The 27,091-nt window shown below is 43.2% G+C and overlaps 1 protein-coding gene across 2 annotated transcripts in view; it reads left to right on the top strand.

Annotated features, from left to right (window-relative positions):
- Positions 1-20,853, top strand: part of ARRDC4 (arrestin domain containing 4) — a 97,297-nt gene extending 76,444 nt beyond the window's left edge. For both annotated transcript variants that reach the window (XM_063925716.1, XM_063925715.1), the window contains exons 3-8: positions 735-882; positions 3,198-3,300; positions 9,250-9,506; positions 11,542-11,704; positions 13,536-13,690; positions 15,647-20,853. In XM_063925716.1, the coding sequence (XP_063781786.1) occupies positions 735-882; positions 3,198-3,300; positions 9,250-9,506; positions 11,542-11,704; positions 13,536-13,690; positions 15,647-15,709 (889 nt within the window). In that variant the 3' untranslated portion in view covers positions 15,710-20,853. The remainder of the gene's footprint in view (positions 1-734; positions 883-3,197; positions 3,301-9,249; positions 9,507-11,541; positions 11,705-13,535; positions 13,691-15,646) is intronic.
- The last annotated feature ends 6,238 nt before the right edge of the window (positions 20,854-27,091 follow it).

Genomic DNA, 27,091 nt, shown 5'->3' with positions numbered 1-27,091 from the left:
TTTAGATTTCAGTTACTTTAATTAAACTGCTTGATCCTCATATTTTGGAAAACATTAGATTCACTTTTTACAAATTTAGTTTAGCATGTCCCCAAATAATATTAATCAGTGTGTTTTATGAGGAAGCAGTTGCTTTTTTTTTTTTTTTTTTCTTCACATATAGACCTGTTTTTGAGTTGAGATTACTGTACTTTCGCACCTTGGCAAAACCATGTTGTTGTGCAGAGAGATGTGAGAGGAACGTGTACTACAGTAGCTCAAATCTACAGTAAATTGCAGTGTAAAATAAAGCTGTCCGGCATGTGTGGGCTAGGTGCAGAAACAGCCAATATTTACCCTTCATGTAAAAATTTTTATTTGTTTTTCTTTTTTGTTGTTGTATATTTGCACTGCAGCATGGTTTGTCCAGGTGCAAAGTTACTGTTTTCTTTCTTTTTCTTTTTTTTTTTTTTACTTCCAACTAAGAATCAGCCACATTGCCTATATTTGTATGTGTTTTTTACACGGTGCACTCCTTATTTTGTACATGCCAGCAGATTGTCCCCCAAATAGTGATCACTATTATGAGATTAATTACCATAATATAAGCATTACTGTTGGCCTGTTTGAATATATCATGAATATTATCGCATATTTGGGAGGGATCACTGACTGAAAAAATTTCTTAGTGCCTACTTTACTGTTTATTAGATGTGCAATAATAATTTGTATTCATTTATTTTTGTTACTTTTAGACAATTGGTTACTTCTTTCACTGGGAAATATGGTAGGGTTCAATACCAACTCACTGCAGTATTGGAGAGACCATCCATGCCTGCTTGTAGCATCCACCGTGAGCTCCGAGTCACCAGTCGTATTGATGTCAACTCTCCGTCTTTACTTGTAAGAACTATATTAGCAATGCGAAAGTGTTATTTAAAACCTGACGCCTCTCTGAATGACTCCATTTAATTTCTGTTTACCTTGCAATAATAAGTACTGTACTTCTATCAGTCTCCATTCGGTATCTGCATTCCTAATATATGCAGGTGTGCCAATTTGTTTTATTAGCTGTACATCACGCAAACCCATTTACCGCAGAAGCTACATTTGTAAGGCTTGCTGTCCTAAACATGAATAATGACAGCTGCAGAAGACATAATTATGGGAGACTTATTATTAATCATTGCAGGTCTGCTATCTAACTCAGCCCATTATATGTCACGTATCCTTCCATTTTTCATGCCATTTTCTACCACTAAGTAAGTGTATGCAGCTGCTGGCGGAATCCTTTCAGCTATCATGCCCTAATGGCAAATTGGATCACATTAAAGCATTGAACTCCATAATGACTGCAAATACATAGTATGGCAGGGAGGATCAGAGCTTGAGTAACAACACAGTGGTGAGATGTGGAGCTAATGAGCTTTATTCTTTTATCTGCTCCCATTTTATCAAAATAATATACAATTATACCTTGCACTTTCATGACAGCTATAGAGGAGCCTAATGGCCCAGTATTTAAATATGAATGATATCATCACAAAAATACTCTGGCAATTGAAGCTGACTTTAAACAACACAAATTTCACATAAAATGTGTAGAGATTTTTTTAATTATTATTTTGGAGGGGAATTGTTCACTGAAGACTTGTGTAACTGTACAAAGTTATCGGTGTAGGGCAGCTATTTAAGTATCCAGGTGACATATTGTTTGCCACATTTTGTACTGTACATTTGAAGGGCTTGTCCAACAACTCCATTGTAATTTAACCTGCTCCTATTTATTATTATTATTATTATTATTATTATTATTATTATTATAATACGTTGTACAAGGGTGGTTCCATAAATAATACCTCTCATTATGTAAATGTATTCAACACGTACATATATGTATAATCAATAGTATGGCCTTGGTACAGATTATTTTTCCACATAGTCCCATACTTGTCTAAGTATGTGTTCCAACGCTACACCAGGGCATCTATCCCAGCATCGCCTTCCACCCACCTTCTTCAATGGTCCAAAGAGGTGGAAATCACTTGGTGCCAGGTTAGGGCTGTAGGGAGGATGGTCTAGTACCATCCAATGGTAGCTTTGTAACAACTAACACATGTGGTTGTCGTTGTCGTTGTCGTGCAGAAATACGACACATTAAAACCACTGACAGATGAAGTAAATAACATTGATTATGACGTCACAATGGCACCTGTCAAGGGGTGGGATAGATTAGACAGCAAGTGAACAGTCAGTTCCTGAACTTAATATGTTGAGCGCAGGAAAAATGGGTAAGCGTAAGGATCTGAGTGACTTTGACAAATGCCAAATTGTGATAGATATATTTGGTTATTCTAATCATTTCTATAGTCAAATCTCACCACCAAATCATATACAGATGTGCCCCCTTACAACTTTGCTCCATGTACTACAAGTCTCGTTACACATAACACGTGAGTGCCATGTGACTTGGTTGCGCCGAGCGTCTTTTTTTGCATCTTCTGCCGCGAAAATGTGTCTTAGATGCATTGTAATGCAATAGGATGCACAAGCAGCTTCTGCTGATTAAAATGATATGCAGCATGCCTATATTCTGTGTGTGACTGCCACTGTATTTGCATACAAAATTCTATGCTACAGTGTTCTCCTGGAAAACACTGTAACATTTCATTTCAGATGCAGATAGAGACGCTGTTACACACAGTATATAGGCATGCTGCATATCAATTTAATCAGCAGAAGCTGTTTATGCATCTTATTGCATTACATTGCGTCTAAGACACATTTTCCAGGCGAAAGATGCAAAAAAAGACGCTCATCACTACCGAGTCCCGCCACGGCATGGCGCGACTTGAAGGGCTGTTTAGCGTGACTGCAGCAACGATGTTAGAGGACACATCTATGTGTGTGTGTGTAAACCTGGCTCCGATACTAGCCTGTGATGACCTCACCGCACCTCACTGTTATGAGCATAATGTGATTAATTTCCAAGCAAGGGGATAAACCATTAGTAGAACAGTATAAACACTGTAAATTGTTGCTTTGTGATAAGCATGATCTTAACTGGACTTTTATACTATTTGTTACCTGGCTAACCTGTTTGCTGACTATTAATTGCACCTTTTAATTACAGTAGATTTTCCTTGATGCATGACAATAAAACTGTCCTGCCATTTATTTGTTAACCGTGTGGTCTGAGAACTATTTTTGTTTTTTAGACTCCTGTAGAACAATCCAAAGAGCAAATGATTGGCTGCCTTTTCCTAACTTCTGGACCAATATCTTTAAGTGCCAAAATTGGACGAAAAGGTTACTGCAATGGTATGTTGTGGTTACTGTTGTGACTAACAATATATATGGGATAAAACACTCAATACTGTTGAGGAGGTATTCCCAACCACAGTTTGCAAGGCACCCCTAGACTACTTTCACACCTAAAACTCGGCTCCAACCTGGTACACTGAACATGGGGTTGGAGACGGGTTTTAGGTTACTTACCCCTTTCACACCGGCAGATGGACCCAGGTTATTCCTGGGTCGTCACCATTCACGCCGGACCCGAGTCTTCCATCTAACACTGAATGCTTGGATATGATGCCATCTCCAAGCGCTACTAAGCCTGCCAATTATCTCCTTTTAGGCATGACCTAGGATATAACTTTCACACCAGGGACTACCCAGGAACTCTGTACTCGGTTAGACCCTTTCACACTGAAACCGGACCTGTGTTGCACTGATAGTGTCTCAGGTTCAGTGTGAAAGGGGCCTAACAGTACAGGCTTTAAGAATAGCTGTACTTGAGCACAGGTGACCTAATTAGTATCTCAGATATTTTGATATAACCATCTGTGCTTGAGCATGGATATCACTAAAACCTGGATAGTCAGTGTGCCTTAAGGACCAAAGTTGTGAAGCACTGCTATATAATATATGAATATTACATGTGTCTGAGAAAATAATATACAGCTCACTGGCATCAAGGGTGACATTTACAATACTTGCACAAGTTTTCCTAGTGAACAGTGAAATCATAGGCGTCAACCTCTGCAATAACATCAGAGCTCATTCTAGAGGAAATTATACATGTATTCACGTTACTCATTCACTGATATTGGCCAATATATATCAATAATTTATCCCCAATGCTCTGTCTGAAATGCAGTGGAATTGTCTGCAGGTTAGCATTTGTTACAGTGGGGACTGACAAAATTACTAGGTTTGCAGTGACAACAATAGAATAGTGCCACCCCTTCACCAGAATTGTGTGGAAATACCAAATATATACTTGATGCCACTAGTTATTATTCTCAAAAATATTGGTTTGTCCCACTGAAAGGTTGCTTCCACTATGTATAGGAGCAAGTGTACTTCCAAATTAATATATGTAGCTCAAAAAAAAACAATATATGAGGAATTGAAACCTTTATACTTATCAGGACTAAACAGTGGTCAGAAAGGAGGTATATTCCACAAGGAGAAATCTATATGCTGCTTACCATTTATTTTATCTTGAGATAGATAGATAGATAGATAGATAGATAGATAGATAGATAGATAGATAGATAGATAGATAGATAGATAGATAGATAGCGAGAAAGTGACTGGGTATGTCTTTGTAATTGGTCAGAAATAACGATAGACCTACTGTATGTGCCGTTTAATCTGCTATTTTAATCGATTTTTATACACAAGCTGTATTCACTAAGCAGTCCCCCTGAAATACACATTTCCTTATGTAAAATAGATGGAAATTACATTTGCAAAAATATGTACATGTTTCCATGTTTTGATGAATTTTAAGCATTGTAACAGGGTTAGGGGAAAAGGTACCATCTCCAGGTTAGTTGTTAGAAAACAGCAGCCGAGAGATCACATCAGTTCAAGGTTTCTGCTGCAACTCGCCTTTGCCAGTTTTATTAATCAAAAAAAGAAAATAAAGCATCAAAATAAAACAACTTTGCTGTCCGCCACTAACTAAACATAAAACATTTCTGGCTATTAATTTCAATAACATTGTAAGTTTGAGCAAGTATAGCTCACTTGTACCAAGCAGCAGGTTTTCTCCAACAAAGGGGTAAATTTACTAAGATTCGTATTTTCCCGTTTCAGGTCAAAGTTCAATCACGAATGACATCGAAAGTGTAAAACTGCAACTTTTTGAATTGATTACGACTAATTTACTAAGCTGTCGTATTCGGGTTTTTCTTTTGTTCCGATGTCGATGTCATTCGTGGTTTTTTTTCTATTTTTACGGCAGTGATTAGCAAAACACTGCCGACTTTTTTACAATGAATCTCGGCCGGATCTGTGTGATCCGTGCTGGGGTTCATTTTTTTTGTTTTTTTTAAATTAAACACTGTCAAATATTTAAAAAAAAATTGAGTGGGGTCCCCCCTCCTAAGCATAACCAGCCTCGGGCTCTTTGAGCCGATCCTGGTTGCCGAAATATGGGAAAAAAAATGACAGGGGTTCCCCCATATTTAAGCAACCAGCATCGGGCTCTGCGCCTGGTCCTGGTTCCAAAAATACGGGGGACAAAAAGAGTAGGGGTCCCCCGTATTTTTAAAACCAGCACCGGGCTCCACTAGCTGGACAGATAATGCCACAGCCGGGGGTCACTTTTATATAGTGCCCTGCGGCCGTGGCATCAAAAATCCAACTAGTCACCCCTGGCCGGGGTACCCTGGGGGAGTGGGGACCCCTTCAATCAAGGGGTCCCCCCCCCAGCCACCCAAGGGCCAGGGGTGAAGCCCGAGGCTGTCCCCCCCCATCCAATGGGCTGCGGATGGGGGGGCTGATAGCCTTTGTTGTAAAAGAAAAGATATTGTTTTTAGTAGCAGTACTACAAGTCCCAGCAAGCCTCCCCCGCATGCTGGTACTTGGAGAACCACAAGTACCAGCATGCGGCGGAAAAACGGGCCCGCTGGTACCTGTAGTACTACTACTAAAAAAATACCCAAAAAAACACAAGACACACACACCGTGAAAGTATAATTTTATTACATACATACACACATACATACATACATACTTACCTTATGTTCCCACGCAGGTCGGTCCTCTTCTCCAGTAGAATCCCGGGGGTACCTGTTGAAGAAATTATACTCACGAGATCCAGGGGTCCAGGGTCCTCGGGGAATCCAGGTGTAATCCACGTACTTGAAAAAAATAACAAAACGGACACCCGAGCCACGCACTAAAAGGGGACCCATGTTTGCACATGGATCCCCTTTTCCCGACTGCCAGAAACCCACTCTGACTGATGTCTAAGTGGGTTTCTTCAGCCAATCAGGGAGTGCCACGTTGTAGCACTCTCCTGATCGGCTGTGTGCTCCTGTACTGAGTGACAGGCAGCACACGGCAGTGTTACAATGTAGCGCCTATGCGCTCCATTGTAACCAATGCTGGGAACTTTCTGCCCTGCGGTTGACCTAAAGTGACGTCACCGCTGAGCAGAAAGTTCCCAGCATTGGTTACAATGGAGCGCATAGGCGCAACATTGTAACACTGCCATGTGCCGCCTGTCACTCAGTACAGGAGCACACAGCCGATCAGGAGAGTGCTACAACGTGGCACTCCCTGATTGGCTGTAGAAACCCACTTAGACATCAGTCAGATTGGGTTTCTGGCAGTCGGGAAAAGGGGATCCATGTGCAAACATGGGTCCCCTTTTAGTGCGTGGCTCGGGTGTCCGTTTTGTTATTTTTTTCAAGTACGTGGATTACACCTGGATTCCCCGAGGACCCTGGACCCCTGGATCTCGTGAGTATAATTTCTTCAACAGGTACCCCTTGGATTCTACTGGAGAAGAGGACCGACCTGCGTGGGAACATAAGGTAAGTATCAGTGGCGGTTCTTGCCACGGGCAAGCAGGACTTTTGCCCGGGGCGCCGCCTTCCGGAGGGCGCTGGCGCCATCCGGAGGGCGCCGCACCGTGGCAAGATCCGCCACTGCTGCCCGCTGTGTCCCCCGTCCGCCTCCGCTGCCCGCTGCCGTCCCCGTCCTCGGCGCCTCCTGTGAAGGGAACTAGACGCTATGCGTCTAGTTTCCCTTCGTGGAGAGTAACTGCTGAGCGGTGCGCGATGACGTCATCGCGCACCGCACAGCAAAGGTCCTCTCCACGAAGGGAACTAGACGCATAGCGTCTAGTTTCTCTTCGTGGAGAGGACCTTTTGCTGTGCGGTGCGCGATGACGTCATCGCGCACCGCTCAGCATTCAAGCGGCGCTTTCAATGTACAGGGGGCGTGACTCACCACGCCCCCTGTATTAGGCCACGCCCCTTTCCTGCCCGGGGCGCTCTGCGCCCTTGAACCGGCCCTGGTAAGTATGTATGTATGTGTGTATGTATGTAATAAAATTATACTTTCACGGTGTGTGTGTCTTGTGTTTTTTTGGGTATTTTTTTAGTAGTAGTACTACAGGTACCAGCGGGCCCGTTTTTCCGCCGCATGCTGGTACTTGTGGTTCTCCAAGTACCAGCATGCGGGGGAGGCTTGCTGGGACTTGTAGTACTGCTACTAAAAACAATATCTTTTCTTTTACAACAAAGGCTATCAGCCCCCCCATCCGCAGCCCATTGGATGGGGGGGGACAGCCTCGGGCTTCACCCCTGGCCCTTGGGTGGCTGGGGGGGGGGACCCCTTGATTGAAGGGGTCCCCACTCCCCCAGGGTACCCCGGCCAGGGGTGACTAGTTGGATTTTTGATGCCACGGCCGCAGGGCACTATATAAAAGTGACCCCCGGCTGTGGCATTATCTGTCCAGCTAGTGGAGCCCGGTGCTGGTTTTAAAAATACGGGGGACCCCTACTCTTTTTGTCCCCCGTATTTTTGGAACCAGGACCAGGCGCAGAGCCCGATGCTGGTTGCTTAAATATGGGGGAACCCCTGTCAATTTTTTCACCATATTTCTGCAACCAGGATCGGCTCAAAGAGCCCGAGGCTGGTTATGCTTAGGAGGGGGGACCCCACGCAATTTTTTTTTGAAAAAATAAGCACTTTCCCACCCCTTCCCACTGATATACATGCACGGATCTCATGGATCCGTGCATGCCTATCCAATCACGAATTAAAAAAAAAGGTCTGGTTTTTTTTAGCACTTTTTTACGAGTTGTAATTTTTCACGGCAGTGTTTTTTTTTTTTTTGCTTTGCACTTCTTAGTAAATGACCGAGATTCATACTTAAACAGCCGCGTTTTGACCGATGGTGTATTCATTCGTGATTTTTTTCCTAGGACTTCAAAATATTACGAATGCCCTCATCACTGCCGTGATTATTGCTTAGTAAATTACCGAGATGACACTTTGATGAAAAAACGGCATCTCGGTCAAAATCGGGAGCTTAGTAAATTTACCCCAAAGACTCTGCAGTCCCTTTCCCCAGTCATTGAGAAAATGACTGTCCAGCCTGACAGCCTTTTTAACACTCTCACCCGCTGCAAATGCTAATTATCCTACTCTTAGGCAAGAAGCCCTGAATGGGCCTAATGGATGGAGCCCACCCTGACTCTCCATCCATAACCCAGGAACCCCTAGCCAGCTTTTACCAAATCCCTCTTAGCAACACAGCTAAAACATCTTCCTGGGGTTTTTGAAACTTGTAGATCAATCATAAACCTGGGATAAATATACCTGCTCTCAAACACTGTTCAAGTGTTCCTGTCACTGTATTTGACAGTATGCCACCTACAGTATATTGATACTTTTATGGTTGCTAGAAGAGGCAGGCTGCAGTAGCCATTTATAGAATGAGTAGGGATCACATCATCATCTGAAATATATATATATATATATATATATATATAATGTATGTTTGTCATGTTCGTAAAGATCAACAGCTTATATAAGTCAACTTGTATTTTAAGTTAAGTGGTCCTACTTGATGATTCGTTGACATTCCATGGTATTTGTTACTGACAATAAAGGTTTCCTACTTCCTGTGTAAGAGATTTGCTCCTGAAGACAGGAAGTTTAAAACAGTACTAACAGATGTGACAGATTTCATATAGAAAACATCTTGGGGCTTTAAAGTCAAGGTGACTTTGGAACACCGCACAGAGACAAGTGCACAAGAATATACTGGATAAAAGTTAGTTATAATCTGATTGGTTGTTATAGGCAATGTCTTGCCCACTTTTACATTTTGATGAATCTGCTCCTAAAGTAGCCAGTCATGGGTTCAAGAAAAGCATGTGTGGGCAGGATGAGCTGCTATGCAAACATTATCCACCTAATGACTAGTTCATGTATATTAATGTACATTCATTTTAGGGGAAGCCATACCCATTTATGCAGAAATAGAAAATGGATCATCACGTTTAGTTGTTCCCAAAGCTGCTATATACCAAACCCAAACTTTCAGAGTCTGTGGAAAGACGAAAGCACACAGGCAGATGCTGGCCAGCGTGCGTGGGAATCACATTGCCTCTGGAAGCACTGAAACATGGAACGGAAAAACACTCAAAATACCTCCAGTAACACCCACTATCATGGACTGCCGTATCATCCATGTGGAGTATGCACTAGCGGTATGTACACTCACATGGCCAAATAAACTATTGTTAGTTAGTAATTGTGTGAGGCTAAAACAATGGCCCTCATTCCGAGTTGCTCGCTCGCTAGCTGCTTTTAGCAGCATTGCACACGCTAAGCCGCCGCCCTCTGGGAGTGTATCTTAGCTTAGCAGAATAGCGAACGAAAGATTAGCAGAATTGCGAATAGAAAATTCTTAGCAGTTTCTGAGTAGCTCCAGACCTACTCACAGATTGCGATCAGCTCAGGCCGTTTCGTTCCTGGTTTGACGTCACAAACACGCCCTGCGTTCAGCCAGCCACTCCCCCGTTTCTCCAGACACTCCCGCGTTTTTCCCTGACACGCCTGCGTTTTTCCGCACACTCCCTGAAAACGGGCAGTTTCTGACCAAAAACACCCACTTCCTGTCAATCACACTCCGATCACTTCAACGATGAAAATTCTTCGTTCGGGACGTGAGTAAATCTACTAAGTTTTGAGCAAAAATACTTACCGCATGCGCACTGCGTACCATGCGCATGCGCATTTTTGCCTTAATCAATCCGTTGCGAAAATCGGCAACGAGTGAACAACTCGGAATGACCCCCATAGTCTCCTGGGGTGGCGAGTATATATGTACAAAAAGTGTCCCGCATGGGTGCCAAAACTGGACTATTTGCATTGTGGGCAGTATTTTCGTTGGGTTTAGCTGACAGCATAGCAGAATTGCGAACGAAAGATTCGCAAAATTGCGAATAGAAATTTCTTAGCAGTTTCTGAGTAGCTCGACACTTACTCTGCCACTGCGATCAGTTCAGTCAGTTTCATTCCTGGTTTGACATCACAAACACACCCAGGCACTCCCCCATTTCTCCAGCCACTCCCGCGTTTTTCCCAGAAACGGCAGCGTTTTTTCACACACACCCATAAAACGGCCAGTTTCCGCCCAGAAACACCCACTTCCTGTCAATCACACTCCGATCACCAGAACGAAGAAAAATCCTTGTAATGCCGTGAGTAACATACCTAACTTTTGAGTAAAATAACTAAGCGCATGCGCTCTGCGAACATTGCGCATGCACAGTAAGCGACTAATCGCAATATAGAGAAAATTGGCAACGAGCGAACAACTCGGAATGAGGGCCCATGTACCCTATGTACAAATGTGTCCTCACATCCTTGCTGCAGTCAGGTGTGCTGCATATCATTTTACTCAGCAGAAGCTGCTCGCGTGTCCTGTTACGTTACTTTGCAACTAAGACGCATCTTTGCGGGAAAAAGTGCAAAAAAAGATGCTTGGCACTACAGAGTCAGGCGGCACTCACACATTATGTGTAGCATGACTTGCAGCACACAGAGCATACATGTAAGAGGACACATCGGTACCAGTAGATAATAGTGGCATCAATATTATATCTTTATCATGGCAATTGTTGAGGACTATTTAGTCCTTTCTTCAAGAATTTAAGCCATTTCAAATTTTGTGGCTATTCTCATTTAACAGACTGTAGAGCTTTAGTATATAATAAATAGAAAATATGGATATTTTAAATATTTAGTGTTTAGTGTATTCAAATATTGTTGTTATATCCGAGTAATTTGTACTATGCAAGTATAAATAAACATATCCTACATATATCCTGTACAGCGAATTAGCAACTGGTCCATAACTGGACACAAACTAATCCTCCTACCAGTCAAGAAATACTGAATCATATTTGGTTTATTGCTAGAATTAAGTATATTGCCAGCCTTCTAAATATTACAGTAGGCAGATATCACACTTTCTACGAGCCTTGGTACTCACTCAATAGTACCCCCCTCCCGTGGCACTACCTAATCTCATACCTCATCCCAAAAAGCCTGTTTTTTCTACTCATACTGTACTTATGGCTTAGATTCCCATGCTTATTCTTCCCACGCCCTACCTACTGCTTTCCCCATCTTTCTTCTCACACCCTTTCATTAACCCCCATGCCCCGCCCCCTACCACCCTTTTTTATCATATTATAGTAACTTGGGTTTAAAATATATACATTAATATTCTCCTAGGTCTATATTCACATTCCTGGTGCACAGAAGCTGATGGTGGAGCTACCTCTAGTTATTGGCACAGTCCCATTTAATGCATTCATGTACAGGAACACAAGTGTGGCCAGACATTTTACACTAGACATGAGTTGGCTTGCCTTAGGACTGCCAGATCAACCAGAAGGTAGGAAATATGTTGATATGTCGTCCTTTTTTTTTGTATAGAACAAAAACTCTGACTTGGATTTAATTGATTGATTTATTAATCCCTTTATGACCAGATCATCCTCACTCTAAAATCTCTAGTTACAGCTCTGTGGCCAGCAGCTATAGTTATTACAATGTAAAATGGATCTCTTTGCAAATAAGAAGCTAACTACTGTACTATGCAGTAAAGTTTGCCTGGATTACTTAAGGTCTCTTCAGCCTTTACATAGCCTGCACATGTGTCAACAACGTGTTTACAGGATCTCCCTTTGTGCATTAGAAAGGAGTAGCATTCTTTATTGAACACTGCATGTAGCAGTCTCAGGGTTAGGACCTGTACAATTTTACTGCATGCTCCCGCAGACCGAAATCCTCAGTACATGTCCTGTTGGGAAAACTTGAGAACCCCTGACCTACACTGTTATTTTCTGCTTGGTTTTGGCTCAGTCCATTAACACAAGCAAATAGAGATAAAATAAGTTCCAAGGCGCAACAAAAAAGCCTTTGCGGCCTCATGTGAACAAGGACCAATAATCCTATAATAAATGGCAGATACTATAAAAAAACTACAGGTATGGTGCTCAGCTTTGCTTCATACACAACTGTGAAATCATTAAATGTCCATACATTGAGGTTACTTGGTTCTACAAATGAATTCAGGGTGACATGCGTGTCTCAGTTCATATCGTTTGATGAAGTAACCTGATATATCATAAAAGAAAAAGAAAAAACAACATATAGGGGGAAATGTACTAAGCAGTGATAAAAGTGGAGAAGTGAGCCAGTGAAGAAGTTGCCCTTGGCAACCAATCAGCTGCTCTGTATACTTTTACAGTATGCAAATAATAAATGTTACATCAATGCTGATTGGTTGCCTTAGGCAACGTCTCCACTGGCACACTTTTATCACTGCTTAGTACATCTCCCCCATAGTGTAGTATGTCCACAAAAATATGACATCCCTCAGTGTGCAATATCCATGAAAAGGTGTTTCTTTTGTAGATGTCAGAAAAAGTCACTCCACCATTCCAGATCTATGAACAATATTCTAAATAGCGTACCCCAACTCACAATATAAAACATAGATATGTGCTTATAAAGGTATCGTTAAACTGACAGTAATCCACCACAGGATTCGAGGTAATTGGTAAATCACCGTATTTGACTGTTTCATACAAATGGCCATACTATACTCTCACATCATGAGTCAGGATCAACCACATAGCAGTTTCTTGGTGATTCCATAAGTATCCTATCAGCCTGAATGACCACTTCTCTCTCTCCCATATAGGGAGTATGACATAGAAGCAAAGAATAGACGTTTTAATTAAGGGTTTTGAATTTACAGTATTAAAAACTAAAAAGACTGAATACATAACACTATATCATACATGGTAGATGGTGTATTATGGCATATTACCTGAATAACTGTCTTGCGACCACTTCCCCGCAGTCCAGTGCATGTTCCAATATGATAAAAGTGTATAAATAATAGTCGGGTACTCTCGACCAACGCGTTTCGACATGTAGCATATCTTTATCAAGGCTAGAAAGCAACCAATCCGTAGGTGTTAAAGATATCTTTTATACACTTTTATCATATTGGAAAGCATTACTTAATTGTAAAGCGCAATGGAATATGCTGCGCTATATAACTTTAAATAAATAAAAATAAATCAATAATATATAGAGTATATATATATATATATATATATTATATCTCAAATATTGCATCTTACTATTTTGCTATGCTGTAAATATACTGTATATGCTTTGCATTTGCTCTATTGCATTTTATATTTCAACAGCACCACCAAATTATTCTGCTATTGTATCAGAGGGAGATCTTTCATGGAGTGCCCCTTCACTCACAGAACAGGATGACTTAGCTGAAGGCCTTCACTTCCCACCACTTGATGCCATGCAGCAGTTCAGGTTCCAGCCACCACCGCTGTACTCAGAGGTAAAGGTGTGCATGCGTGCTTGAGGTATATTTAGTTATAAATGTTTGATATTGTATCAGTTTTAGGACATCATCAAACCTCAGTATACAATTATTTAAAGTTTAATTTCTTTTTATTTTAGGAAGCAGCTTCAGTATTAAATAAGAATTGAATATTAAATAAGACACTTTAATTCAATAAAAATGTAATATTGTAAGAAAAAAATGGTAAATAAAACTGAGAAGTAGTCAATTGATAAATGATGTATGAGTACAGGAAAGGGACGTATGATCAGTAAGTTAGAACTCATAGGGATACATTTACTGTGCAGCCCTTTTCAAAGGAACATGCCACTTTTGTACTGAAACCACCGAAGATGCATGGACTTTGAAAAGCACCACATAGTAAGTTTAGCTCATACTGTTTACTGCATCTCTTTGGTTTGTAAAGAGATGTAATACAGGGTGGTGTTATCTGCAGATATACAGATGTAGCAGAGAAGGGAAAGGGGGGACATGATAGAAACTTTCAAATATATCAAGGGTTTTAACAATGTCCAGGAGGGAAACATTCTCCAAATGAAGAGAAGCAATAGGACACAAAGACATGCACTGAGCATGGAGGGGGGAGGTTCAGGAGAAATATGAGGAAAAATTACTTCATAGAAAGGGTAGTGGACAAGTGGAATAGCCTCCCATCAGAGGTGGTAAAGGCTAAGACAGTAGAGCAATTTAAACATGCATGGGATAGACATAAGGATATTCTTACAAAGAAATAATGATCAAATAAGTTTTGAGATAAAAATGCGGTTAAAAAAAAGCGTAGACTAGATGGGCCAAGTGGTTCTTATCTGCCGTCAAATTCTATGTTTCTGTGACTCATCCTGTCTGTGGCTAATTGCACCTGCGACTAATTTGCCACGGATAGTGCGCATATATTGTAGACATTACAGTGTCTAGTCCTGGGTGTGAATAGCCACAGTGGGCCATGGCTATGCTTGTGCCTACGCATTTCGGCAATGACTAACGCTGCTACATCTGTATTCACCTTGTAAAATGTATTTCCAATACTTTTTACTCTTGCATGTTTGAGGTAAGTTTTCCATTTCCAACCTACTTCTTACAAGGAAGGGGACTTTACAAAAGTTGTGTCTACATAAATGAAAGTTAGCAGGAGAGTAGCTCAGCTTAAAATAAGTATGTCAAGCAATGTTTACTTTTTAGTGAGCAGGCGTACACTCATCCCTCCTTATACTGCTCTTCCCCATGGGGTGCTAAACGAGGGCATATTAATGGCCAAAGGTGCAGCAGGCTTCCTCATCTGAGTGGTTGATCCCCCCCACCCCAGCTGCACATCTTACCATACACTGGCAAAGAGGTACCTCTTGCTTCGTGGCACTATATTCCCAGTACTATTCATAACCATGCCGCATGCGCATAAGAAAGAATAGACTGGCACCATGCCATAGACTCGGCTTTCACTATGCGGTGCCATCTTTTCGAAGAAGTCACTGGGAAGATGGTGCAGTGAAGGAGGAGGGACCAGCTTGCTGGCACAAGGTATGTATACTCTGGGTGCAGGGTGTGCAGTGCAGGGCCCCCATGAACCTAGGGGCCCGTGTACAACTCACACCTTTCTCCCATTATAAATAAACCTATGGCTGCATTGTGCTGCCGTTACCAATGTTTCTACACAGTTCCGAAGTCACATTGTAACCTACACTTTTAATAGACCCGGTCCCTTACACTTTTGTGGTTTAAAATTGGTTCTGATGTTCGTCTATGAAATGTCCTAATATATACATAAGAATGAATATATATTTCTGAATGATTTAGCGAGTTTACAAAACAGATGGGCTTCTGTGACAAGTTTACTTTGGAATACTGCATTTTTCTATATCAATTCTAAAATTCTCAAAGCGTTGTGAAAGTATTCACATGAATCATTTTACACAGTTATACTTTTTCCCTATCCAGGTAGATGAACATCCCAACCAATCTGCAGAAGAAAGAACGGCCTCGTTTACTCAAGAAGGATGAAAACCTATTAGTTAATTGAAATAAAAAGCCATTTCCTAATCTGATGTTATGCCAAGAACAATGGAGAATTCTAAACCTTTTTCAACCTGCCTTAAACATGTCTTCTTTGGGGCAAAAGAGAAAAAACTTTGGGAAATTGCTGTGAAGTTGCCAAACTTTTTTGTGTGTGTGTGTTGTTGTTTTTTTAAGTTCTATCTATAACTGTGAAATTAAAATTTGGGGAATGTATTACAACTTTGGTTATAATGTGTAGCAGAATGGATAGATGCAGATATTCCAGAAAATATACTGTGGTACAGTTTTGATGATTGGTACACAGGTAGCTGTAGTTCAAGCAGCCAATCCCATATACTGTACTTTAATTTTTGATACTAGGCTACAAAATGACTGTTTGATGTGGGTATGCAGAATTGTGTTTACATAATTACATGTTCATTTATTGGCAAACTGCTCTATTGGCAAGCTGCCGATGTGCGATGCCTTTGCACTTCTTGGGGGGGGGCACTGACTTGCGGGGTGGACTAGCCCTGTGCTGGGCGTCCCCCCGCATGTCAGTGTGAATGATCATAGCTGTGCTAAGTTTAGCACAGCTACGATCAGTGAATGAGATCTGTAATTATTGGGTGGGCTTATTATCAAACTAATAGATGGGGTATTGAGACCCTTCCTCTATGAATTTCTCACTGAACTGAATGTGAAATTCATGGCAAAGCCCATTTTAAATATTATGTCCATTAGATATGATTTGCTTTGTTAGCATGCTGTGAGATGTATGTGTTTATCATAAACACAAATACTGATGTGCTGCGCATCACCATTGTATGGGGGTCATTCCAAGTTGATCGCTCGCTAGCTACTTTTTGCAGCCGTGCAAATGCATAGTCGCCGCCCACTGGGTGTGTATATTTGCTATGCAAGGGTGCGATCGCATGTGTAGCCGAGCGGTACAAAAATAGTTTGTGCAGTTTCTGAGTTGCTCAGAACTTACTCAGCCCTTGCGATAACTTCAGCCTGTCCGGTCCTGGAATTGACATCAGACACCCGCCCTGCAAACGTTTGGACACGCCTGAGTTTTTCCAACCACTCCCAGAAAACGGTCAGTTGACACCCATAACGCCTTCTTCCTGTCAATCTCCTTGCGATCGGCTGTGCAAATGGATTCTTCGTTAAATCCATCGCCTAGCAATGATCCGCTTTGTACCCGTATGATGCGCCTGTGCATTGCGGTTCATACGCATGAACAGTAGTGACCTGATCATTGCGCTGCGAAAAATGGCTATAAAATAAATATAATGTATGTATTTTATGTGTGCTTTGCAAAAGTATTTATACTTTACAGTACTCTTTGAAATGTTTCTGAATTACAAATGACTTGGTACCTGCACATCATTATAGGGACACACAACTCTCTAGCTTCCGGAGTTTGCAACTTTACTGTGATGAGGACTTCTTGGCTTGTCTCTCCAAAGTCAAGTAATTCTGAGATAAGAAAAGTTTGGATAGCAGGGGCTATGGCCCCAGGATGTGCATGTGGTCGTACTATAGTTGTACTTGTATAGGGAATATTGAGAGGAGGAGGATTACAATGTAAAGAATGCCTGATCTTGAGAGCTTAACATTTAAAGAAGTGTGGTGCATATGTGTGGTGTAAAAGAGTGGGTGATTCTGTGTGGAAGAATAGGTGGTGGGGAGGTGGAAGGGTAGGTTAGAAGTGCTGGTAGTCTTTTATGTTTTTTTTGGGGGGGAGGAAGAGGAGAGATAGATTTACACAGGTAAATATGTGTGCTATCAGCATAAGTGTGGTTTTGGAGGCTAAATGACATGATACGGACACACACAATGAAAGTTACAGGGAGAACAGAAGAGGGCAGGGAATGGAACCTGGGGAACACTGACAGTCACTGGGAGAGGAGGAGGTGGGGTCAGATAAGAAGTGGTTGGGAAGGCAAGAAGACAACCAACATATAACAGTATCTCATATACCAATGAAGTGGTGGGTTTGTAGGAAGGCAGGGTGGATCACAGTGTCAAAGGCCACAGAGAACCAAGTGGTAGTAAGTGTTGTATAGCATTTCCATATGTTGTTGGAATTCCCCCCCCCCCAACGTATTTTGAAGTGTTTTGTAATGTAGACAGTGTGTGAGGGTTATTTAATGGATAGTTATTAAAATGTGTTTGGTAATACAGGTATGTACTCAATTTAGCATAGTGAGGTTGCCTAATATTAATATTATTTATAGGTGCATGGTCATATCATGTGGTGAATAATTACTTTATATATAATTTTAATTACTATTGTTTGTTTACTATTGTTTGAAATTATAGAAAAACCTTTAACAGCTGTGTAGCGACACATACTATATAGACCAGACTGTTGCTGGATCACTTTATAGCCTCTATCTCTTATAGGCCTGTTTTGTGTGGTGATGGCATACTTGACTAAACCACTGTTATACCTCACTCTGCCACTGACCTCTTTCAAAGTGATTGTTGTCCCTCACAAGTTTTCTTATTTGATTTTTTCAGGAATTAGTATTCAGGGAAAAACCTTTCTTAGCAGCAGGGTAAAGCGTAAAGGGACACATACAGTATTCCAATTCTAGATCATAGAACAGTCAATTAATGGTACACAGGCTGCCAAATCACAGGGATTTGCATGTTTTTTGTTGCAGTAAAAAAAAATAATGGAAAATATGTGTACATTTCATTTGTAATTCAACAACATTTGAAAACTTTCAAAGGATGAGAACATTTTATTGCTATGTCTTATTCTCTGTTGCCAATAACCCAAATGTACTGTAACATAGCGTCCAATCAGACCCCTTCTTCTATTTCTTTATTTGCATAAGATGGATCATCACTATTTGCAAGAAAAGCACATTCGTAGCATTTGCCCAGTGGAATTAAATAAGCTTTTTAATTGGTGCTTTTATTGCTGTCTTGAAATGTCAGTTATTTCACACACATCGTACCTATAAACCAAAGCTAGCACTTTTTTTTTTTTTTTATATCTCAGGATAATATCTGGGTGCTCAAAGGGAAAGTATATTCAAAACACATATTTTTATGTTTTGTGAAGCTAAATAGAAATGTAAAATATATACTGTATATGAATTTGAATATTTGTGTTTCTAACCTTGTCTTACTATTTAGGTGTAATTGTTTATATGCTAATGTGGACTACATTTGTTAGTGATGATGTTACTCTCTAAATACATTCTGTCCATAACTAAAACTCTAGACAACAGCAGCAACTGTGACCATAGGAAAGTATATAAAGTTAAAGCACTTTGGGCCTAATTCAGTAAGGACCACAGATTACAAAAAATCGATAACAAGCAATTTTTGGCAATCTGCACATGGGCAAACGCTCAGTGTAATCGCATCCCTGGATGATGCAATCACGCTGAGATTGACAGCAGCGGCCGATGGGGAGGGGGGTCACGTAACATTGTGGGGGAGTAGTTCGGACAACAAAGGCGTGTCGAGACCGTTGTTACGTCACACGCATCCGCTCCGAGTAAAAATATGGTGGCGGTGCGGCTGCATATGCAGCCGTTCTGGGTAAGAAGGGGTCATCCTTAAATTTCAGTTCAGCTATGTTAATGCCATTAGATTGTGATTGCAGCGCTGGGCAGACCTTTGTATGCTGAGTGGCCTTGCCCTTTGCTGGCCGGCCCCCAGCATGGGAGCGCAAGCAGTAGCAGATTCTGCGATTTAGCAGAATCTGCCATTGATTCTCAGTCAGGTTCTTTGAGCGGTATCCAATTACCGCAGCTAATTCTCCCGCTGTGCCATCCAATTAGCCTTGATCGGCGCATGGCGCGGCTTATCTGAGATTTTGTTTTTCCCACCTCGGGAAAGTCCCCATTTAACTGAACCTGTATGTTTTCACGAGTAAAGCTGTTTTTTTTTTTACAGGCGATCCTAATTGGATAGCCTGTAAAAAAAAATTGGTGAAACATCACAAAAAGTGCGAAAAAGCTCTTCTAAGTGTTTTATCTCCTCTAATTGAAAACCGCCCATAGAGTGATAAACAACCAGCTCCTAACTGTCCTAACAAGTCCATTCACCGCAGTATATCTAGTGTACAAGACTTATAACTACTATAAATACAGTTTATTTTTTTCAGAAAGTTTGCTTCCAGTTAACAATTTAAGGGCTTAATTCAGAGTTGATTGCATTAGCACATTTGTTAGCAGTTGGGCAAAACCATGGGGGTCATTCAGACCTGATCGCACGCTAGCTTTTTCTGCAGCGGTGCGATCGGGTCTGAACTGCACATGCATATGCTCTGCAATGCGTCGGCGCGTTGGCCGCCGGCGACGGGGATCGCCAGACAGCAATGGATTTAATGAAGAAAGCGATCGCAAGATGATTGACAGGAAGAGGCCATTTGTGGGTGTCAACTGACTGTTTCTAGGGAGTGTCCGGAAAAATGCAGGCGTGCCCAGCCGTTTGGAGGGAGGATTCGTGACGTCAGCTCCTGGTCGGATCATTGCAGCGGCTGGGTAAGTCCTGAGCTGCGCAGAGACTGCACAAACTTTTGTTTGTGCAGCTCTCTGCACTAGCGTTCACACCCCTGCACATCAACTACCCCCTCCCCCTGTAGGCGGCAACTACCTGATCGCAGCACTGCAAAAAAACGCCTGCGAGCGATCAGGTCTGAATCACCCCCCATGTGCACTGCAGGAGGGGGGGAAGATATAACGTGTGCAGAGAGAGTTAGATTTGAGTGTGGTGTGTTCAAACTGAAAACTAAATTGCAGTGTAAAACTAAAGCAGCCAGTATTTACCCTGCACAGAAACAATATAACCCACCCAAATCTAACTCTCTCTGCACATGTTATATCTGCCCCCCTGCAGTGCACATGGCTTTGCCTAACTGCAAACAAATTTGCTGCTGCGATCAACTCTGAATTATCCCCCTAAGTGCAATATTACGTAGCAAGACTTCTATGTGTATAGCCAAATGGTTTCCCATCATATATAATGACTGAATATTGTAGATTCCAACTGTAATTTGTAAAATATCCTGAATGTGTCTGCATTGCACTAATATGTGCTACGTTTCGTAATAATATCAAATTATTGCCTTAAATTATATGATTTTCTCTGTCCTAAAATAAAGTGAATGTTGTGGATATCTGATTCCTGTAGATTTGTTATAAGGTCCAAACCTCTCCAAAAAGGTAAACGTACAGAGATTAGTGTCGTTTGTAAGAATCTATGATCTGCAAACTTTACTTGTTATTGCTATCTATAGCATATAAAGAAATGGATGTTAGAACAACATTAGGGTGATACAGGGGAGAGTAATGCTGTTGATGAAGGAGGAGTGATATCAGTGTCTGCTGTATTAGGCTGTTTATGGGGGTACAGGTGGGAGTTGCAGGCTGTATATGGGGTACAGGGGCAATGCAGGCTGTATAGAGCGGTACAGGGGAGATGCAGGCTTTATATAGGAATTAGTGCAGGGAGAGAGCCTTAAGACAACCCAGCATCTCCAGGAGTGATGGACACAACTCCAGAGTAGTTAGGCCATTCCCCTTCTCCACGAGGACACACCCATTTTTTGGACATGCACCTAATGTCCCTATTTTTTTTAAAAAGGAGATTTATGGTACACTTATGGTGTGTACACACGGTGAGATATTTTCTTATGATTTTTACTATATAGTCAAAATCGTAAGAAAAGTTAGTGCAGATCGCAAGGTGAAAGTCACCTTGCGATCCCTATTCGATGCCGATGCGTGGTCCCGCACGATCGGCATTGCTAGCCTAGATAGACTGTGCAGGCAAGTCAATTTTGACTATCTCTATAGAAGAGATAGTCAAAATTGACACTTAGCCAAAATAGCACATAGTCAGTATCGCAAGCACACTCATTATGTGCTTGCGATGCCGACCTAGCCCCTGTCGCATAGTGAGAATCGGGCATAGCCTGAATCTCACCATGTGTATGGGCCGTGACCATGATTAAATCTCTTTCTGCGAGGTACACTGGGCTCCACAGGGAATACATCGGGGGTGTAGAGATGGATCTTGATCCAGAGGCACCAACAGGTTAAAGCTTTAGGCTATCCCAGAATGCATTGCGGGGCCTCCTCTATAACCCCGCCTCCAGGCACTGTGAGCTCAGTTTTGTTAACCAGTCCAATGCAGAAGCAGGTAAAAGAGAAGGCAGATGTTAATCACATAAAACCACGTTCTCACGACAGGAGAAGGGACTAGCGGCTAATGCCATACAAACCCAAAGAAGCTAAGTTCGACATGGTGGGCGCCCTGTGGAACCCAGTGTACCTCGCAGAAAGAGATTTAACCATGGTAAGTCTACCATAAATCTCCTTTTCTGCAGTGGGGTACACTGTGTTCCACAGGCAATACATCGGGGATGTCCTAAAACAGTTCCTCAAGGGAGGGGACACACCTTAGCGGGTATGAGAGCCTGGTGTTCAAAGGAAGCATCCTGGGAGGCGGAAGTATCAAAGACATAGAACCTAATGAACGTGGTCACTGAGGACCACATAGCCGCCTTGAAAAACTGTTCTGCGAATGCACCACGACGGGCCGCCCAAGAGGGTCCAACAGACCAAGTAGAATGGGCTTTAATGGCAGCAGGAGCTGCGAGTCCAGCCTGCGCATAAGCTTGCGCAATCACCACTCTAATCCATCTGGCCAAGGTTTGCTTATTCGCAGGCCAGCCACGTTTGTGGAAACCAAACAGTATGAAGAAGGTATCTGACCTCCTGATAGAGGCAGTCCTCTCCACATATATACGGAGAGCCCGTACCACATCCAAAGACCCTTCTTTGGAGGACAATTCGGAAGAGATGAAGGCTGGAACCACAACCTCTTGATTAAGGTGAAAAGATGACACCACCTTAGGTAAATATCCAGGGCGAGTTCTAAGAACTGCTCGGCCACGATGAAATATCAAAAAGGGTGGACGACAGGACAAAGCACCTAAGTCTGACATCCTTCTAGCAGAGGCAATAGCCAGCAGAAACAGGTTCAAAGGGAGACTCTTGCAGGGCATTCAGGACAATAGACAAATCCCATGGAGCCACAGGAGGGACATAGGGAGGCTGAATCCACAATATGCCCTGAGTGAATGTATGAACGTCAGGTATAGACGCAATTTTTCTCTGAAACTACACCAACAAGGCAGATATGTGAACCTTGAGGGAGGCCAGACAAAGTCCTAAATCCAGGCCTTGTTGAAAAAAGCCAGAAGTCTGGAAGTACTAAACTTGGAAGCATCATAATTCTTAGCAGCACACCAGGTGAAGTAAGAATTCCAGACCCTATAATAAATCCGTGCAGAAGCCGGTTTGAGGGCCTTTAGCACAGTTTGGATAACCGCCTCTGAGAATCCTTTGGCCCTCAGGAGTGAAGCTTCAAGTGCCACGCCATCAAAGCCAATCTAGCCAGGTCCGGGTAGACACAAGGGCCCTGAACAAGGAGGTCTGGGCGTTGAGGAAGTAGAATAGGACGCTCTATCGATAGACCCTGCAGGTCTGAGAACCAATGCCATCTGGGCCACGCTGTTGCGACTAGAAGTAGTATTCCTCCGTCTTGCATGAATTTCCATAGTACCCTGGGCAGAAGTGACACTGGAGGGAACATGTAGGGCAGCCGAAAGTTCCATGGAATAGCCAGTGCATCCACAAACGCTGCTTGAGGATCCTGTGTTCTTGATCCGAAGACCAGAACTTTGTGATTGTGACGTGACGCCATCAGGTCTACATCTGGTAGACCCCACTTGTCCACTAGGTGTTGAAAGACTTCCTGAAGAAGACTCCACTCTCTGGCGTGTACGTCCTGATGACTGAGGAAATCCGCTTCCCAGTTGAGGACTTCAGGAATAAACACTGCCAATATTGCTGGCAGATGGCGTTCCGCCCAACAAAGGATTTTTCACACTTCCAGCATTGCCATGCAGCTTCGAGTGCCACCTTGATGGTTTATGTATGCCACCGTGGTGGCGTTGTCTGATTGTAGTTGAACAGGCCTGTTTTGTATCAGAGGCATGGCAAGAGTCAAAGCATTGAACACTGCCCGCAATTCCAGAATTATTATCGGGAGAAGTGATTCCTCCTTGGTCCACCGACCCTGGAGAGAGTGTTGCTCCAGCACTATGCCCCAACCCCTCAGACTGGCGTACTTAGTCAGTAGGACCCAGTTGGGGATCCAGAAGGGACGTCCCCTGCTCAACTGCTGGTCCTGTAGCCACCAGCTCAGTGACAGACAAACCTCCGGAGTCAAGGAGATCATGTGAGACATGATCTGATGAGGCAGGCCATCCTCATTGGAAAGGATTAACCTCTGTAGAGGGCGGGAATGAAATCGAGCATACTCTACCATGTTGAAAGCCGACACCATGAGGCCTAGTAATTGCATCGCCAAGTATATCGTCACTCTTGGGTGAGATAGGAAGTATCTGATCCTGTCCTGAAGTTTCAGGACAGGATCAGACTTTCTCTGGAGACAGAAACAGTCTTTGGCTGTGTGTGTGCAGCAGTGCCCCCAGGTGCACCATGCTCCGAGCAGGGACCAGCGAGGACTTCTTCCAGTTGACAAGCCACCCGTGGGCTTGTAGGAAGCATACTGTCAGTTGCAGATGACTGAGGAGGACATCTTGGGAGTTCGCCAGGATCAGCAAGTAGCCCAGATACGGCAGGATCCTGATTTCCTGATGACGCAGATGAGCCGTCATCATGGCCATAACCTTGGTGAAGATCCGAGGGGCCATGGTCAGTCCAAACGGCAGAGCCTGGAACTGATAATGAAGGTTGCCAATAGCAAACCGCAGATATTGCTGATGCGATATGGCAATAGGTATATGCAGATAAGCATCTAGTATATCCAGGGATACCATATAGTCTCCGGGTTCCATGGCCACTAAAATTGAGTGCAGTTTTTCCATACGGAATGTGGACACTCTCACAAACTTGTTCAGTGATTTGAGGTTGAAAATAGGCCGAAAAGACCCATCAGGTTTCGGGACTAGAAACAGGGTTGAGTAGTATCCTCTGCCTCTCTGGGACAGAGGTACCGGCACTACCACTCCTGTATCCAGGAGGGAACGCACAACCATCTGTAGAGCTTGTGCCTTTAACGGATCCAAAGGGATAACCGTTGTGCAGAACTGGTGAGGGGGACATATCTTGAAAGAGACTGCGTACCCGTGAGAGACAACTTCTCGCATCCATGCGTCTGAAGTGGTCATAAGCCAGACCTGGATGAATTGTAGAAGTCAGCCCCCAACCCTGAGATCCCCCAGGGGAAGGCCTGTCCCGTCATGCAGCATGCTTGTCATGAGAAGCAGGCTGACGAGCAGCCCAGGATTGTTAGGCCTTGGGCATAGTGGTTGTTGGGAGCATGAGACAATCTCGGGTATGCCTGACCTTTGCTTTCCCTTAAAGCCTAAAGCAGAGAAAAGTGGTGCATTTTGCCTTCTGTGCAGAAGGAGTAGCATTTGGGAGAAAGGCAGTCATAGTAGCCGCCGATTCAGATTAAATTTTTAATTAGGTCTTCCCCAAATAAGATGTCCCCAGTAAAGGGGAATACCTCCAAGGATTTTTGGAGTCCAGGTCCACTTTCCATGACCTCAACCACAGAATACGGCGAGCCAGGACAGACGTATTCGACACCTTGGCAGCCAACACACCCGCCTCAGGGGACACCTCCTGGTATAGAAAATGGTGGCTGTGGTATTGTGAGACAGGGAATGTCGGGCATTGTCAGATATATCCTCGGGCAGCTCTTCCTCTAATGCCTGATCCAGTCATCAATCTATTTTGCAGCCCCCAGAGGATGCAATAGTGGTCTATGTACAACACCCGTAAGGGAGTAATAGACTTCAGGCATCCCTCCACACGCTTATCTGTCGGTTCCTACAGTGAGGGGACAGTGGTGAGAGGCAGAGTGGATGACAACTGATGGGTGACACATGAGTTCACTAGCAGTGAATTACCTACTTGTAATATAACTCTGCAGGGGGAAGATATCGAGCTAATGCCCATTGTAGACAGGGGGAATGTCTTCCCTGGATTAGACCAGGGGTCTTGTCTGATGTACACTTAATGGTCAGATTGTGGTAACCGAGTTTAATTTACCCTCTGATGTGTGAACATATCAGTTTGCTTAACCACAGTAGGGTAATCCTCTTATCATCAGTGATTTGTAAGAGTTGCTTCACAGTCACAAGGGCAGTGGTGTCATTTAGCAATGGAAAATCCTTGTCATAAACACCTAATATAGGGACTGACAGGACAGCATGATCCCCCTCTCTTCAGATAAAATATCAGAGAGATTATTGGATAGGGAGGTGGGAGCAGCCCGCCTAGATGACCCAGAGACACGAGAGTGACCTGGAATAGGGTTTTGCCTGACCAAGGAATGAGTACAACCCGTGAGGCAAAATTTTCCCGCCCAAAGCGGAACAACCATGGGGACATCAGTGACTGTAATGTTACAGGTGGTACCATAGGGGCCATAAAGCGTTCAACTAGAGTACCCAGTAGGTTTGAGAACGCAGCCCAGGTTGGCTTCTGATTGATTACAGGAGCTGCGGACTGACTGGGAGATGTATGAGACATAGGGGGTCATTCCAAGTTGACCGCACGTAGCAACTTTTTGCTGCCCATGCGATCAACTCGATGCTGCCTATGGGGAAGGGCTTTTTTGCATAGCAAGGCTGCAATTGCTTGTGCAGCCCTGCTATGCAAAAAATGTTTTGTGTATAACTAGACCAGGGTAACAGTTACTTACCCTGTGTGATTGATCCAGCGATGCAGGTCCCGGAATTGATGTCAGACATCCACCCTCCAAACGCCTGGAAACGCCGGCGTTGGACTCACCACTCCCAGAAAACGGTGAGTTGCCGCGTCGGAATGCCTTCCTGCTGTCAATCTTCTTGCAATCGCGCCAGTGATCGCTTTCTTTGTTCTTCTGGTCGTTGCCCGGCGACGGCCATCGCTGGGCAACGACGCATGTGTGCATTGTGGCTACCGCGCAGGAGCAGACCCGACCCGTTCGCACCGCTGCGACAACCAGCAGCGTGTGAATGGGTCGGAATGACCCCCATAGTACACAGACCATCACACAAACTTCACCCTTGGGTAAATCTGTTGCGCATGCTCTGCAGGATGCAGGAACGTCCCCAGATTTACTGCCTTACATGTTAAACATTATACACAGATGCAACAGAGAGCGGTTTAGTACTATGAAGCCAGAGTACAATACCTGCGAATAAATCCGTTAGCATGTGACTGATTACCCAGTACACAACACCTGTGAATAAATCTGGCATTATGTGACTGAGTACACAGTAGAATACACGTAATAGGTAAATACTGTGACGCACTATATATTGAC

Source organism: Pseudophryne corroboree, chromosome 6 (assembly GCF_028390025.1).
Source record: "Pseudophryne corroboree isolate aPseCor3 chromosome 6, aPseCor3.hap2, whole genome shotgun sequence".
NCBI classification, from domain to species: domain Eukaryota; kingdom Metazoa; phylum Chordata; class Amphibia; order Anura; family Myobatrachidae; genus Pseudophryne; species Pseudophryne corroboree.
The sequence above is the reverse complement of the archived record's forward strand: the minus strand, read 5'-3'. Positions and strand labels throughout refer to the sequence as shown.